This window comes from Oryctolagus cuniculus, chromosome 8, assembly GCF_051225735.1.
Source record: "Oryctolagus cuniculus isolate XC-2025 breed Fujian yellow rabbit chromosome 8, ASM5122573v1, whole genome shotgun sequence".
NCBI lineage: Eukaryota > Metazoa > Chordata > Mammalia > Lagomorpha > Leporidae > Oryctolagus > Oryctolagus cuniculus.
In genome coordinates this window covers 44,570,663-44,588,511 of record NC_142874.1, presented here as the reverse complement: position 1 = coordinate 44,588,511, position 17,849 = coordinate 44,570,663, and the positions used below count along the sequence as shown (strand labels likewise).

Sequence of the window (17,849 nt, the reverse complement as noted above, 5' to 3'; positions counted from 1 at the left end):
ATGTCACTTTTGACTTTTATGTTGAAATAAATATATTTCTCCTTGAAAAAAAAAAAAAGATACAACTGATCTTTGAACAATATGAGTTTGAGCGACATGAGTCTACTTATTAGCAGTGCTTTTTTTTGAGATTTTCAATAATTTTAAAATACTTACAGATGAACTAGATAGCCTCTGACCACAATGGAATGAAGCTGGAAATCAACAACTCAAGAATCTCTAGAACATATGTAAGCACATGGAGACTGAACAACATACTCCTGAATGAACAGTGGGCGACTGAAGAAATAAAATATTTCTGGAAGGAAATGAAGATGATAATACCACATATCAAAACTTATGGAATACAGTAAAAACTGTTAAGATGAAAGTTTATAGCAATTGGTGGCTATATCAAGAAATTGGAAAGGCACCAAATAGATGAGTTATCAATGCATCTCAAAGATCTAGAAAACAGCAGTAAATCACGCCCAAAACTAGTAGGAAAAAAGGAGATAATTGAAATTAGAGAATAAGGCCGGCTCTGTGGCTCAATAGGCTAATCCTCCACCTTGTGGCGCCAGCACACCAGGTTCTAGTCCCGTTCGTGGTGCCAGATTCTGCCCTGGTTGCCCCTCTTCCAGGCCAGCTCTCTGCTGTGGCCCAGGAGTGCAGTGGAGGATGGCTCAGGTCCTTGGGCCCTGCACCCGCATGGGAGACCAGGAGAAGCACCTGGCTCCTGGCTTCGGATCAGCACGGTGTGCCAGCCACAGCACGCCAACCGCGGCGGCCATTGGAGGGTGAACCAATGGCAAATGGAAGACCTTTCTCTCTGTCTCTATCTCTCTCACTGTCCACTCTGCCTGTCAAAAGAAAAAAAAAAGAAAAGAAAAGAAAAGAAATTAGAGAAGAAATCACAAAACTGAAACAACAATACAACAAAAAATACAAAAAATTAGCAAAACAAAGAGCTGGTTTTAAAAAAATAAAGATAATTGGCACAACATTAGCCCAACATACCAGAAAAGGATTGAGAAAACCCAAGTCAATAAAATTAGAGATGAAGAAGGAAATGGAACACAGACATCAGGGAAGCAAAAAGAATAATCAGAAATTACTATAAAGAGCTGTACACAGATAGATTGGGAAACCTAGAAAAAACGGATAGACTCTTGGACACATGCAACCTACCTAAATTGAGCAATGAAGACATAGAAAATATAAACAAACCCTAATCCACTGTTGGTGGGAATGTATATATATTCTGTTTATATAGAAAATATAAACAAACCCTAATCCACTGTTGGTGGGAATGTAAACTGTGGAAGACTGTAAGAGATACCTCAGAAATCTGAATATAGACCTACAATATGGCCCAGCCATCCCACACCTGGGAATTTACACAGAGAAAATGAAATCAGCACATGAAGGAGTTATCTGCACCCCCATGTCTATTACTGCTCAATTCACAATAGCTAATATATGGAATCAAGCCAAATCCCTGTCAACTGAAGACTGGATAAAGAAATTATGGGATATAAACACCATGGAATGCTACACAGCAATAAAAAATATGAAATCCGGTAGTTTGCAACAAAATGGATAAAACTAGAAAACATCATATTTAGTGAAATAAGCCAGTCCCAAAAGGACAAATACCACATGTTCTCCTTGATCTGTGATAACTAATAGAACATCTAAAAGGTAATCTATGGACGTGAAATTAACACTTTGAGATGCACTGTCTTTGAACAGACTTTGTCTTCACTGTTGAAGAATAGATTTTTTTTATTTCATACAATTTGTTTAACTCGTTACTTAGTACAGAGTTAACTGTATGTTTAAAGTTAATTGAAAATAGGTCTTAGTAAAAACTAAAAAAGAGAATAGAAGACGGAAGCGGAAGATGGGTGGGAGGGTAGGTAGGGTGGGAAGGAATTATGAAAAGCATGAAGTTTATATTCCTTAAATAAAATGTTTCTCTGGGAAAAATTTTTAAAAAACCTAAGTTATTGAAAAATTCTAACATTTTGCTTTATTATTTTCTAGCACATAAAAAATTTCCATATAAAAATAAACTATATCTCATGTATTATTTGTTTACCCAAGAGAACTCCTCACACAGGAAAGTAATAAATACTTGATGTTTCAAAAAACATGTATAATGCTTCTTATCTCCTCTGAACAGTTCATCTCTTCAGTAAATTGGGTACCACAGGAAAAAATGATCTCTCCATTTTTAAGCATTTTCTCCATATATAATAAATAAAACATATGAAATATGTTTATCAGCTGTTAATGTTATCTGTAAGGCTTCTGGTCCACAGTAGGCTATTGGTACTTAAAATTAGGTGCATTAAATTGTATACAAAGATTTTCAACATGGGTCAGTGCCTATAAATCCTGGTATTTCAAGTGTCAACTATACACACTTTATTATGTTTTCCTTCTGCCAATCAATTTTAAATCAGATTTTATGGACTTATTAACATTACAACATTGCAACAATATTAATAGATATCAATGCCCTTAATATGTATATCATGCCCTACCAAGCAAACCTTCAGCAACATACTAGCATAATCAATATTCTGTTGATCATTAAAGTTAACGTAAACATTAACCATAAATATTAATGAGATTTTCAGATCATTGAGAAATGCTTTAAAAAGTACATAGATATCTGCCAAATATCACTCAATCAGCACATGGGAAGGATGGAAATTTTTCTTTTTTAAAATGTTTAATATAAAGAAAATTGATTCAGATATTTCACAGATACAATTCTAAGAGTATAACCATACTCCCCTCAGTTCCTCCCTCCCTTCTTCAATCTCCCTTCTTTTTTTTCCATTTAATTATTGCAATAACATCTAAGGAACATGAGGACAAATAAGAACTTGCAAATTCTATGGACCCTAGAGTTACTTTAACTTATAGTATAAATTGATTCACTGATAGGCAATTCTTTTAAATTTCAATTGACTAAATATATTCTATGGTTCAAATCCTACACTGGACCCAGAACTATCTGTCCTAACTGAACGCTTTTAGTCTATCTTGCCTCATGTCAGTCTAATCACAACAAAAGTACCAGTGTAATGTCCTCAACCTATACTGCAACGTTATCCTTTTTCACAGTCACCCGATGGCTTTCCGCCTTTCACAAGGTAGAATACAATGTTCTGCGAAGCCTGATATATCTTGCACTCCGCATTTCTCTCCAATCTCACTTTGTTCTGTTCTCACTCACAAACTCCATTCCAGCAATACTAGTCATGCCACTTCCTCCAATTTAAGGCCTCTGTGATGGCTGCTGTCTCCGCCTAGATCATTCTTCCCCCCTATATCCACCAGGCGGTCTCTCACTGTTTTTAAGACTTCTACTCAAGTTTCTTCCCAGCTAAACACCACCAGGTGTTGGTTGGAAAAGAAACCACATCGGATTTCTGTTTTTTTTTTTTTTCTATACTGAGAGGTTATTTTAAGATGCAAAAAAATACTAACATATGCAGTTACAAAGTAAAGATGTTAAATCACAGAAAGAAAGTAAAACTAGGGAAAATAAGATTCTATAAGGTTAAAAATGAATTTAGTGACAGAGTATTTAACTGAACAAAATAGCAGGGGCATGTTGGAAAGCATATAGTATAGAGGCCAGCACCACGGCTCAATAGGCTAATCCTCCACCTGTGGCACCGGCACACCGGGTTCTAGTCCGGGTCGGGGCGCCGGATTCTGTCCCGGTTGCCCCTCTTCCAGGCCAGCTCTCTGCTGTGGCCAGGGAGTGCAGTGGAGGATGGCCCAAGTGCTTGGACCCTGCACCCGCATGGGAGACCAGGAGAAGCATCTGGTTCCTGGCTTCGGATCAGCACAGTGCGCTGGCAACGGCAGCCATTGGAGGGTGAACCAACGGCAAAGGAAGACCTTTCTCTCTGTCTCTCTCTCTCACTCTGCCTGTCAAAAAAAAAAATATATATATATATGGTATTTGAAAAATCCTTAGCTAAAAAATAAAGTAAGAGGAAAAGAAAAGGTGCTCAAAGTGATAACTGTATGATCCTACTACACATTTTAATAAATAATATTGTAAATTCTTATTCATATCAGGTTATGAAATATAAAACTAATGCAACAGTATTAAAAATATGCTACTGAATTTTGTTGTAGGGGTTACAGAGTTTATGAGCAAAAGTTAAAATTTGCATATGGAAGTGATTTCTCTAGCATGTACTCGATCTTTTTCTTAAATTTTTCTAAATAAAAAGGAGTCCCTGCAGCTTCTAAACAGAAGGGTCTTTACTTTCACTGCAAAGGTCTCTTACTTGATTTTTCTCTATTGTTCTACCTGTTTTTCCATCTCTCCAACACTTTATCCCTGATTTTTTCTTCTGGAAACCAGGCCATTGGGCTAGCTGAACTGATCTAGCTTAGCCCTCCAATCTATTTAGAATCATCCCTGTCTTTCTCTTTCTCTGTCTCTCTCTTTCTGATTTATTCCTCCCTCAATTTCTAGTTACAGAAAAGGATAATTCTAACTCAAAGAGCACTAGTTATCTATAAATATCTTTTTACATATAAAATTATCATAACTAATGAACTTACCAAAAACTATTCTATAATGAAATATTGGCAGTCCTTCTGATAAACCAGGCACTTACTAAATAGTGGATATTCGATCATGTCCATACCCCTGTCTTCATGGAACTTTGCCATAAGTGTGAAATAAACATTTTAGAGCTGGCTGAACTACCCAAAATGTAGTACTTTAAACTTATAAAGCAATAGGATGATAATGCCAATTGACTATAATTTACTTACATCATTTTTGTTACTGAGGAAACTAGTATCCTATCTATCCTAATCTATCTATCCTAATCCGAAGAAATAATTAATTCATTAATTATAAAAAGAAATCAGAAACCCTGAAAGTTGAGAACTTGTTCTAGGGATAAAATCCCAAAACTCATAAGCAACATGATATTTTCTCTGCTCAGTGTCCACTAAGTGGTCTTCTGGTATCAATATTTAATTTTCCTATGGGGAGCTGTGCCTGTGCAATGGAAAGCCTCTGTTTAACTCTCAAACAAGGTTTCTATCTCCCATTTAAACGGGTGTCACTGCACACTTACTCCCCATGTAGGATCTCTGTCCTTAATGTGTTGTACTATGCGAACTAACAGTAAAACTAGTACTCAAACAGTACTGCTTAGTATACACTAAGTTGATCTTCTGTATGTAAAGATAATTAAAAATGAATCTTGATGAAGAATGGGATGCGAGAGGGAGTAGGAGATGGGATGGTTTGTGGGTGGGAGGGTAGTTATGCGGGTAAAAAACGCTATAATCTAAAAGTTGTACTTTCAAAATTTATACTTATTAAATGAAAGTTTAAAAAAAAAGTGTCAGCCAGGTGACTCAAGCTAAACCAATCAGTTGCTGTCCTCTGAAAATTAAGTTAAAGCAAAGGAACAAAAGCTTTTACCAGATATGGGCTTCTCTACCCTCACAGGCTACAAAAGATTGAGCTTATTTCCCACTCCTCAGTTGTCAGGAGCAGCACTGATTTACATTCTGTCTAAAAGCTGATTCTTCAACTATCTGCCCAATATTCTCCATATAAATTTCCTTTTTACTTTGACAGAATGAGTATTCTGTTGCTTATAGGCAGAGGCTCCTAATACAAAATCCAAATATACAAATGCCATTTAAAGCATAGTTTACAGCAATAGAAAACATGGTCTACCTTTGGTTTCTAGGCATAGTTATACATAAAATTTCAATGTTAAATTCATTCCAAACCTAAAACCAAAACAGAAACAACTACATCACTTACATTTTTTTCTGTCCATCCATTCTTCTAGCTCTGCAAGGTTTATAACCTGCCGTGTTCTCCAAAGCCCAAGTCGATATCTAACTCGGTGGATCATTGCACGATACATGTTTATAACTGCTCTCAAATTGGATCCATGAAACAAAGCCTATAAAATGGTAATACAAACAGTGAAGCTTGTTATATTTAATTTGATTTTGCCTCTTTCATCTATTTCACCCAATTTCTTGGATTATGGCTGTAATTTATCAATGTTGACTTTCTTGGTTAAATATATACTTTGTTCAGTGACATAATCTCAATTTCAGAGAGCATCATTATTAGTTATAATCAGCTATTCATAATTCCTATATAAGATATTCTGATGATGGCTATCTGCACAAATGCTTCCTAAGTTGGTGTTCAGATTTCTACAATATATAGTTCAATCATCCAGAACACAATCAAAATTTTAGTAAGACAGGAGTCTGTAATGGATAACTGTTGGGTAAACAGGCCATGCTGGGTCAAATCCTTGTTCTTTCTTTCCTTTGAAAGTTGTACATTATTCTACTTTACCTAATTTACATCATGCTATTTCAGGCTTCCTGGTTAGTTTCTAAAACTTCTTTGGATCTTAAAGAAAAGAAACTCCTTCAACACAACAGCATCTGTTGTCTTAGTAGTTTACTTGCATTTTCTGCATTCCACCATGATGATCTTCAAAAAGTCAGAGTTCTAAAATTTCATCTATTTCAGGTCTTTCCCCTCTTATCTAAACAATTTTATTTAGTAATTCAATTATTTTTACACATTTACTGATTTATTAATTTTTCTATATTTATTAATTCTTTATTGTTAATTATAGGTTTATTTTCCTGTTCTTGACTTTTAAAATTAAAAACATAATTAATCTATTTTCATTTTTTAAGTAATACAGTTAACTTCATGAATTTTCCTCTGACTCAACTCTCCAATGGTGTGCTTTGCATGATTTTTATAAGCAAAAAAATTGAAGAAAAAAACTTGGAAATAATTTTGCCAAGGCCCCATAGTTAGTACATTGCAGAATTGGTTTTGAAATCAGAATACAGACTCTCCAGAACCAAAATTTTTAATTATATTCTAAATTTATCTTAATTTAATTTAATTTAATGTTTACCCATTTTATCTGTTTTTTGCTTCTTTCCTAATATATTTATTATATTTATGATTGTTCTTGTACCTGTCATGTTAGCTTCTCTTTTGTGTGATACTTTAAAGAATGTATTATCATTTAGTGATACTTCCCAAATTTTTAAATGCTATCCTTATTAAATATACATTTCTAACTTATCAATATTAATGAAATATTTTAATTTTCCTTCATGGAATAATAAATAAATAAAATTCCACTACTTTCCTCTTCTCCTCTTTCCATGTAATGGCAAATTTTAAATGTTGGTTAATATATTTAAATATTTAGTAATATTCTCCTGTGTGTATTTTAAGCAGTCTTTTGTTCAGTAGACTTTTGTCCCTTTTTAAAAAAATAATGAATTGGTTGCAGTTTTGAAGCATTTCTCCACAAATGTGTCTCGGTAGGAAGTAGAACCCACTTCCCACAATTTGAAGCCAAAAGTCAGATGCTCATGACATACTCTCTTCTGTAGCTGGGTTGCAGACATGTGACAAAACTCCACCCACTATCTGCACCAACCCCAAACACTAATGAATAAAAACTAATGATGCTTTCAAAAGCAGAACAGTGGAAAATCTATTTTTATTATAGAGTAACTGTGACAGCAATAACCATTTTTCGAGGGCAGCATTCATGGAAGCAGGGGTACCCCGGATTCAAGAACTGCATCAGATTCTTTCTGAGTAACACTTGACTGGAGTCCTGGGACCTACCCAAAATTCATTATGCTTTCATATATCTGAGCTTAGTTACCCAAACCTCAACCCAATACTCTGAGCATCTTTCTGCTAAAATCTGCCACTAGGCTACTTTTACCTATAATCAAAGGCCACACTAGGTTTTCATTGTATCCTGAGAAGATGAGCAGAGAAGTCCATACTGGAGTGTATTTCTTGGAAATTTACTAAGAGAACAATGGTATTGGACACTGTATATTTGTCAGAAAAATATACCAATATTTATAACAAAATATTGAAATATAAGGAATTACTGTGAACTAATGATTATAATTTTCTAATTCCTTAATTTAATGAGCAAATATATCATACCTATCACACACTAACATTTAATAAATTTTTCCAGGATACATTTTCAGTCTGTCTTTTGCGTTTGTTCGTTTGTTTGAAAGGCAAAGTGACAATCACAGGGAGAGACCGAGAAGAGACAGATCTACATTCTGCTGGTTCACATCTCAGATCCCCACAACAGCTAGGTCAAAGTCTGGAGCCAGGAACTCTATCCAGGTCTCTCATGTGAGTGGCAAAAACTCAAACACCTGGGCCATAATCTGGTGTCTCCCCAGTACATTGGCAGGGAGCTGGATTGGAAGCAGTATATTTGGTACTCTGATATGGGATTTGCACATCCTAAGTGGTGGTTTATCCCAGTGTGCCACACGCCCACTTTTTTTATTCTTTAAAAAATGAACTGTGTGCTTATTTGGAGGATTCCACTACCCACTAGTAGGACTTAATTTCTTTGATTACTAGTATGACTAGCCTCTTCACATTTACTAGCCATTGGTGTTTTTTCCAACTGTGAAGTACTAGTTCATGTCTTCTATCTACTTTTTATGTTATCATTATAATATGTTCCTAAAATGTTTGTAAGGGATCTGTATATATTGAAGACTTTAGCTTGTGTCAAGTTTCAGCAATTATTTTTCTAATTTATTTAATTTTCCAAAAATGCTATGCTACACTTATAAACATAATGTCACCAAATCTATTGTTCTAACCTTGTCTAAACACTTATATGTGACAGTATCCAAAAAATCTTTATTCAAATACCTTATAAAAACAAAAAAGGAAAACTGTTAAAAATGACTAAAACCATACACAATGAATAACAATGAAGTTTTCTAAGTATAATAACTGTGCATACACACACGCGGGCACACACATACAAATATGCAAGGCACAAATACAGTAACATTAAGCAAATTTTTTGATTCATTTCCACACCAACTAATGAATTACTGACACCCCAGTCAAGCACAACTAAAGGATGTATCTCCCTGTGTATGGTTCCTCTTGTTCTTTTTCAGGCCTCTTTTCTGGGTCTCCTGCTATTGCCCCCACATTCTGATCAGGTCGGAATGATTAATTTTATTACTACATGTACTCAATGATTCTGTCTTTAATTGTTGCGTATAGAGACTTTAAGTGCACATTCTTGGCCAACTTCACCATATATAAACATAGTGATATTCCTACCCTAACCTCCCTCCCGCCCATGCACTCAACTTCTAACATCCTTCCTTTCTTATTCTTTCTTTTAATTTTTACAATGATCTACTTTGAGTTTATTTGATACTCGTAAGTTTACTGAGAAAAGAATTCAACAAATAGCCGGTGCCTCGGCTCAATAGGCTAATCCTCCGCCTGCGGCGCCAGCACCCCGGGATCTAGTCCCGGTCAGGGCGCCAGATTCTGTCCCGGCTGCCCCTCTTCCAGGCCAGCTCTCTGCTATGGCCCGGGAGTGCAGTGGAGGATGGCCCAAGTGCTTGGGCCCTGCACCCCGTGGGAGACCAGGAGAAGCACCTGGCTCCTGCCTTCGGATCAGCGCGATGCGCTGGCCACAGTGCGCCCGCTGCGGCGGCCATTGGAGGGTGAACCAATGGTAAAGGAAGACCTGTCTCTCTGTCTCTCTCTCTCTATCACTGTCCACTCTGCCTGTCAAAAAAAAAAATTAAAATTAAAAAAAGAGTTCAACAAATAGAAAGGGAAAAAAACACTCTTCCTCAACAGTAGAGACAGGGCTATAAACAGTCATCGAATCTCAAAATGTCAGTTTCACTAATATCCATTGCATTTTTTGATACTCTGTTAGTACCACAGATCAGTGGGATCATATGGTATATTTCTTTTTGAGACTGGCTTATTTCCCTATGTATAATTGTTTCCAGTTGCCTCCATTTTGATGCAAAAATAAGATTTCATTCTTTTTTACAGCTGAGTAGTACTCCATAATAGAGAGATAGATAGATATAAATATACATATATAGATAGATGTGTATGCGTGTATCTACATCTCTATCTCTATCTTTATCTCTATCTATACCTATCTATGTATATAGTCAATGTGGTGATGATCAGCAAATTGTATGATGTAAAAGATCCAGGAAGTCACCTGGGAAGAAAGCTTTCTTAGAGACAGGATGAGAATCCTTGCCAAATTGAGCAAATTTTATGGGTGGGAGAATTTCAGATTTTTCCTCAGGTGTGTTAAAGTAGAAAGGAATTTAGTGATCACTGACAAATCCCCACAATTTTTTTTAAATTTTTAAAATTTTTTTTATTTTTGACAGGCAGAGTGGACAGTGAGAGAGACAGAAAGGTCTTCTTTTGCCATTGGTTCACCCTCCAATGGCCGCCGCGGCCGGCGCACTGCACTGATCCAATGGCAGGAGTCAGGTGCTTCTCCTGGTCTCCCATGGGGTGCAGGGCCCAAGCCCTTGGGCCATCCTCCACTGCATTCCCTGGCCACAGCAGAGAGCTGACCTGGAAGAGGGGCAACCAGGACAGAATCTGGCACCCTGACCAGGACTAAAACCCGGTGGGCCGGCACCGTAAGGCGGAGGTTTAGCCTGTTGAGCCACAGCGCCGGCCCCCACATTTTTCTCCATGGCCCAATCTTCCTTCTGAATTCTGAACCCATACACCAAATTGCCTCCAAGACATTTCAAAGATTTCTCATAGGCACTTCAAGCACAAAGTGTTTAAAAATGTCTCAACCCACTTTCCTTGCCTCCTCACTATTCCAGCTGAAGACACTTTAAATTCCGTATTTCTCAACCAAGGCCAATTTGCCCAGGGCAAAGACCTAGAAATCTTTCCTGACTTCTCCCATATCCTTATCACTGAATCTGATCAAAGACAAAATATTATCTGCTTTCATTTCCTCCATCCCTACCTCATCATCATGGTCATCAGCCACCATGCACTAGGTTATGGAAAAAGCATACTAATTGTTCTCCCTTCATTTTGTCATCCTCTCCCCACGCCACAAGATTCAGAGTTAGGTCAGTAATTTTTCTAACATACATATCAATTCATGTCAATGATCCAATGGATATAAAGTTACCCATCCCTATTAAATGAAGTATATAGTATAAACTCCTCAGCATGGTCTTTAAGAACATTCTTAATTGGAAATCTATCATCAGCTTCATTTATTGCTACTGTTCTCCTAACTATTCCCTAATGCCCTACATTTTCTATATAACTGAGACCATTATATTGTCCTTCCCTGTATCTCAAAGCCTCCCAGTCTACTTGACAAAATACAACTGTTCTTTACTATCCAGTACTCACTTTACTGGCACTATTCAACCCCAAACCCTAGACACAACACTTTGAGTTAAATGGCCTTGATCTATGTTCACACAGTACCTAAAACATATTAATTATTTGCATTTCTCACTGTCTATGTGCTCTGAGATCACATCCCAAGAAGGAGACTGGGCCCAGTATATAGTAACTACTAACAAATTAAAGAACACAATGCTGAATAAATGAAAAACAATTACTATATGAATGTATATGTTGGATCTAACACATTCATATAATAAAACTGTTTTGTAAAGGTCACCTATGTTATGGGGTCCATGAATAGGCTTTATGCCTTTCCTGTTAGATTATAGGAAGAAACTCATTTTTTATTCGATTCTAAAAGGTTTACTAAAACTTCAAAATATTAAAGACCATTGACCTATGCTTCAGATACTACTAAGGTAACTTTAAAACTCAGATTTTCTAAGATTATTCCAATTTATTTATTCAGCAATATTATTCAAATAATTTCTTTCCAAATGTAAAGGACATTTTGAATGGTATAAATTATACTGATAATTAAATAGAGCAATCTCTGTAGTCTTCTGATATGTAACTGGTAAAATAATTCGATGCAGCTTGAGTATTTCCAAAAAAATCTAAACTAAGAGCATCTCATATGAAACAATGAATCACCTTAGAGTGACATGGTAGCAGACACTGTCCACAGCAATAATATCTGAAGTGGCAGCCAAGCAATGTTATTATGAAAGTCTCCCAGTGGAGGGACTGCCATAGTGCTGACAATTATCCAGTGATTTGCTGTGCTGTTTCCAGAGCAAAAAGTCTATCAAGAATCCCCTCAACAGCAGCCCTTCACATAGGAAGTCCCGGAAGCACTATTTATGCATTAAAGGCCTGTCCCACTAGGATTTTGAAAGTAGGCAAAAACAATTATAACCATATCAACAAAGCAGCTATCTAGCACATTTAGCAAACAAAACATCGTGCCAATGATGGAATAAAAAAGGTTATGATAATAACAAATTTTATAACCAAGTAAAAGTTGATAGCCTGGTTTATATTCTCTCGGACTCAAACCACCTAGGTATATCACTCGCAGGCAACTGGCTATGGAGACATAACATCTCTGCCTCTCTGGGGATGTGACAGACAACAGGGGAGAGCAGATGCTCTGCACCCTATAATTGCAGGAGCTTTGTGTGCTGAAACTGAGGGAACTCTGAATACATGAGAAGATCCAGGGAGGATCTGTGTAATCCTCAGTGTGAGCACAGATCCCATTGCAGTGACCCTTCTCAGGTTATCAATGAGCTCTGAGGTTGTGGAGCTACTCACATGTATTGCCCAAGGCCCAGCTACAACCTGGACCCAGGGAGCCTTGGGAGCCAAGTCTGAGAAAACAGTGACTCCATAAGAGGAAGCAGAGCATAGCTAGGTTCTGGGCAACCAAAGACTGCTTCTTCGTACTCTCAGAGCTCCTTGGTTGCCAATAGCGGCTCATAGCAGAGGGAACCACGCTCACAGGAAAGATTCCACAGATAAAATGTGCTGTTCATAAAAAGGTACAGATGAGTGCTGAGCACTCTAGGGACTAAACCTTGGGCATTCCTCAGCTAGGAAGAGAAGAGCTGGTTGTACCAACAGAGGTGCCCATTACTTCAATCCAGTTAACCAGAGGAGAGATGCCATGCTCAACTGGGGTCTTACCACACCTAATCATTCCACCCTGGAACACTGAACAGAGCATCCTGCCCACCCCCAGAACACAGCTCCTGGAATTCACTGAAACTATAGACATCCCAATAAGCCACAGATACACAGATCAAAACAATTAGATAAAAAAATTCTGAAAATGCTGAAATAAAGGCAAAAATTCAAAATACAAGTAGAAGGAAGACACTATGAGCCACCCAAAGAGTACTACAATATTTCAACATTAGAATGTGAAGATGAAGAGACTGAGGAAATGCAGAATTGCAATTAAAAAAATAATAATTGGATTACTCAGAAGCAATCAGAAGTAAATTCATGAACTAAAGAAAAACATATATGATATGAATGAAAATTCGTTTCTATGGGATTGAGATCTTACAGAGAAATCAAAATGAAATACTAGAAATGAAGATTTAAATAGATCAAATGAAAATGCAGTGGAAAGTCTTAACAACAGAGTTGGTGAGGCAGAAGAAAGAATATCCGAACTAGAAGACAAATCTCTGGAAATTTTACAGTCAGACCAAAACCAAGAAGAGACTGGAAAACAAAAACACTGATGGAGATCTACAAGATACTATCAAATGACCCAACATACAGATCTTAGGAGTTCCTAATGTCATGGAAAGAGAGAAAGGATTAGATGACCTATTTAGTGATATGATAACAGAAAACACCCCTAATTTGGAGAAAGAAAGAGATATCTAAGTACAGAAAGCACACAGAAATTGCAATAGAAATGACCAGAAAAGATCTAACCCATGACACACTGTAGTCAAACTCTCCATAGTAAAATATAAATAAAAGATTCTAAAATGTGCAAGAGAGAAAAGCCAGATTACTGTCAGAGGATCTCCAAACAATTTCAAAGCTGACTTCTCATCATAAACCCTACACCCTAGCAGAGTCTGAAGTCTGAAGAATAAAAACTGTCAGCCAAGAATACTGAACCCTCCAAAGTTCTCATCTAGAAGTGAAGGTGAAATAAAGACCTTCAATAACAGACAGAAATTGAAAGTATTTGTCAGCCGGTGCCATGGCTCACTAGGCTAATCCTCCACCTGCGGCGCTAACACCCTGGGTTCTAGTCCCGGTCGGGGCGCTGGATTCTGTCCCGAGTGCTCTTCTTCCAGTCCAGCTCTCTGCTGTGGTCGGGGAGTGCAATGGAGGATGGCCCAGGTCCTTGGGCCCTGCACCTGCATGGGAGACCAGGAAGAAGCACCTGGCACCTGGCTTCGGATCAGCACGGTGCAATGCGCCAGCTGTAGCAGCCACCCGGGGCGGGGGTGAACCAATGGAAAAAGGAAGACCTTTCTCTCTGTCTCTCTCTCACTGTCTAACTCTGCCTGTCAAAAAAAAAAAAAAAAGTATTTGTCACCACCCAGCCAACCCTGCAAAAGAGGCTTAATGATGTGCTGTACACAAAACACAGAAACATGGTCATCATGAGGAAAAAGGTAAAGGCCCAAAACCTCCAAGTAAAATCCAAAATTTAAAAAAGCAATATTTATGGAAAATCTCTGAGGAAATCCAAAATTTAAAAAAATAGCAATATTTATGGAAAAATGGCAGGGCAAAGTCATTAGTGATCAATAGTCACCTTGAATGTAAATGGCCTCAACTCTCCAGTTAAAAAACACAGACAGGCTGGATGGACTGAAAAACAAAACCCATCTATTTGCTGCCTACAAGAAACATATCTCACCAAGAAAGATACTCCCAGATTGAAAGTGAAAGGATGGAAAAGATATTCATGCTAACAGAAACCAAAAATGTGCTGATGTAGCCATCTTAATATCATTAACATAAAAACAATTAAAAGACACAAAGAAAGGAACTATCTAATGATTAAGGGATCAACTTAATAGGAAGAATTGACTATTTTAACCATATATGTACTTAATTACAGGGCACAAGGCTATTTAAAATAAATGATAATGGATCTATGTGGAGACATAGACTCAAATACAATACCAATGGGGAACTTTAATGCCCCACTTTTAACAATGAACAGAACAACCAGACAGAAAATGAGCAAGGAAATAACAGAAGTAATTGATACTATAGACCAAATGGACCTAACAAATATCTAAGGAACACTGCATGCTATAGAAGTAGAATATTCATTATTTTCACCAGTGCATGGAACTTTCTCCAGGAATGACCACATGCTAGGCCATAAAGCAAATCTCAGCAAATTCAAAATATTAGAAACCATACCATGCATCTTCTTTGACCAAAATGGAATGAAGCTCGAAATCAACAACTCAGGAATCTCTAGAACATATGTAAGCATTTGGAGACTGAACAAACAAAATGGTCATGAATGAACAGTGCATCACTGAAGAAATCAAAAGAGAAATAAAAAATTTTCTGGAAACAAATGAAGATGATAATACAACATATTAAAACTTATGGGACACAGCAAAAGCAGTGTTAAGTTTATAGCAATTAGTGCCTATGTCAAGAAATTTGAAAGGCACCAAATAAATGTGCTATCAATGTTTCTCCAGGACCTAGAGAAACAACCTCAAGCCAAGCCCAACAATAGTAGAATACATAAAAGAAATAGTTGAAATTAGAGTAGAAATAAACAAAATCAAAACAAAAATCAATACAAAAGATCAGCAAAACGAAGAGCTGGTTTTTGAAAAAATAAACAAAATTGACACACTATTGTCCCAACACACCAAAAAAGGAGGAAGAAAACCCAAATCAATAAAGTTAGAGATGAAAACAGAAATGCAACAACAGACATCACAGAAATAAGAATCATCAGAAATTACTACAAAGAGCTGTTTGCCAACAAACCAGCAAACCTAAAAGAAATGGATAGATACCTGTACACATACAATGTACATAAATCGAGCCATGAATCCACAGAAAACCTAAATAGACCCATAGCAAAGAAAGAAAGTGAATCAGTAATAACGTAATAAAGATCCCCTTCCAACAAAGAAAAGCCGAGGACAAGATGGCTTCATGACTGAATTATAACAGACATTTAAAGAACCGACTCCAGTTCTTTTCAAGCTATTCAAAACAATTGAAAGGGAGGGAGTAGCCAAGAGTCCTTCTATGAATCCAGCATCCCCCTAATTCCTAAACCTGAAAGGGAGACAATGGAGAAAGAAAACTACAGACCAATTTCTCTGATGAACATAGATTCAAAAAATCTTTAACAAACTACTAGCCAATCAAATCCATCAACACATCAGAAAGATCATTCACCTGGATCAAGTGGTATTTACCCATAGTATGCAGGGATGTTTCAACATTCACAAATAAATCAATGTAATAACATCACATTAACAAAATGAAGAACACCACCATATGACTATCTCACTAGACACAGAGAAAGCATTTGCTAAAATACAATCTTACATGGTGAAAACTCTAAACAAATTGGGTATAGAAGGAACATTCCTCAACACATTCAAGACAATTTATGACAAACCCACTGCCTGTCTCCTGCTGAATGGGAAAAAGTTAGAAGAATTCCCACTGAGATCCGGGACCAAACAAGGATGTCCACTCTCACCATTACTATTCAATATAGTCCTGGAAGTTTTAGCCAGAGGCATTAGGCAAGAAAAAGAAATCAAAGGGATACATATCAGAAGGAGGAATTCAACTATCCCTATTTGCAGATGACAGGATTCTATAAATAGGGGATCCAAAAGATTCCACCAAGACTATTGGAACTCATAGAAAAGTTTGGTAAATTAGAAGGATACAAAATTAACACACAAAAATCAAAAGCCTTTGTATACACAGACAATGTCACAGCTGAGAAAGAACTTCTAAGATCAAACCCATTCACAATAGCTACCAAAAAAATCAAATACGTAGGGATAAATTTAACCAATTATGTCAAAGATCTCTATGATGAGAATTACAAAACATTAAAAAAAGAAGGCCGGCGCCGCGGCTCAATAGGCTAATCCTCCGCCTAGCGGCGCCGGCACACCGGGTTCTAGTCCCGGTCGGGGCGCCGGATTCTGTCCCGGTTGCCCCTCTTCCAGGCCGGCTCTCTGCTGTGGCCAGGGAGTGCAGTGGAGGATGGCCCAGGTGCTTGGGCCCTGCACCCCATGGGAGACCAGGAAAAGCACCTGGCTCCTGGCTCCTGCCATCGGATCAGCGCGGTGCGCCGGCCACAGCGCGCCGGCCGCGGCGGCCATTGGAGGGTGAACCAACGGCAAAGGAAGACCTTTCTCTCTGTCTCTCTCTCTCACTGTCCACTCTGCCTGTCAAAAATAAAAAAATAAAAAATAAATAAAAAAAAAAAGAAATAGAAGAAGGTAACAAAAAAATGGAAATATCTTCCATGTTCATGAGTTGGAAGATTCAATACCATCAAAATAACCACTACTGAAAGCAATTTATAGATTCATTGCAATATCAATGAAAATACCAGGAATATTCTGACCAGATATAGAAAAAAGATGCAGAAAATCATTTTGAAGCACAAGAGACTCCAATAGATAAGCCAATCTTATACAACAAAAAGAAAGCCAGAAGCATTGTAATACCAGATTTCAAGACATAGTATGAAGACAGTTATAATCAAAAAAGTCTGGTACTGGTACAAAAACAGATGGATAGACTAACAGAACAGAACAGAAATGCCAGATTTCAATACAAGCATCTACAGCCAACTGATATTTGACAAAGGAGCTAAAACCAATCCCTGGAGCAAGGTCAGTCTCTTCAACAAATAGTGCTGGGCAAAGTAGATCTCCATATGCAGAAGTAGGAAGTAAGACCCTTACCTTACACCTTACATGAAAATACATTCAAAATGGATTAAATACATATATCTATGACTTAATACCATCAAATTATTAGAGAATATTGGGAAAACAGT

The 17,849-nt window shown here is 37.2% G+C and overlaps 1 protein-coding gene across 1 annotated transcript in view; it reads right to left on the bottom strand.

Moving 5' to 3' along the window:
• IQCM (IQ motif containing M) overlaps window positions 1-17,849 on the bottom strand; it is a 459,382-nt gene that overhangs the window by 239,604 nt on the left and 201,929 nt on the right. Inside the window, exon 9 of the mRNA XM_089301770.1 lies at window positions 5,816-5,960. Coding sequence (XP_089157896.1) covers window positions 5,816-5,960 — 145 coding nt within the window. The remainder of the gene's footprint in view (window positions 1-5,815; window positions 5,961-17,849) is intronic.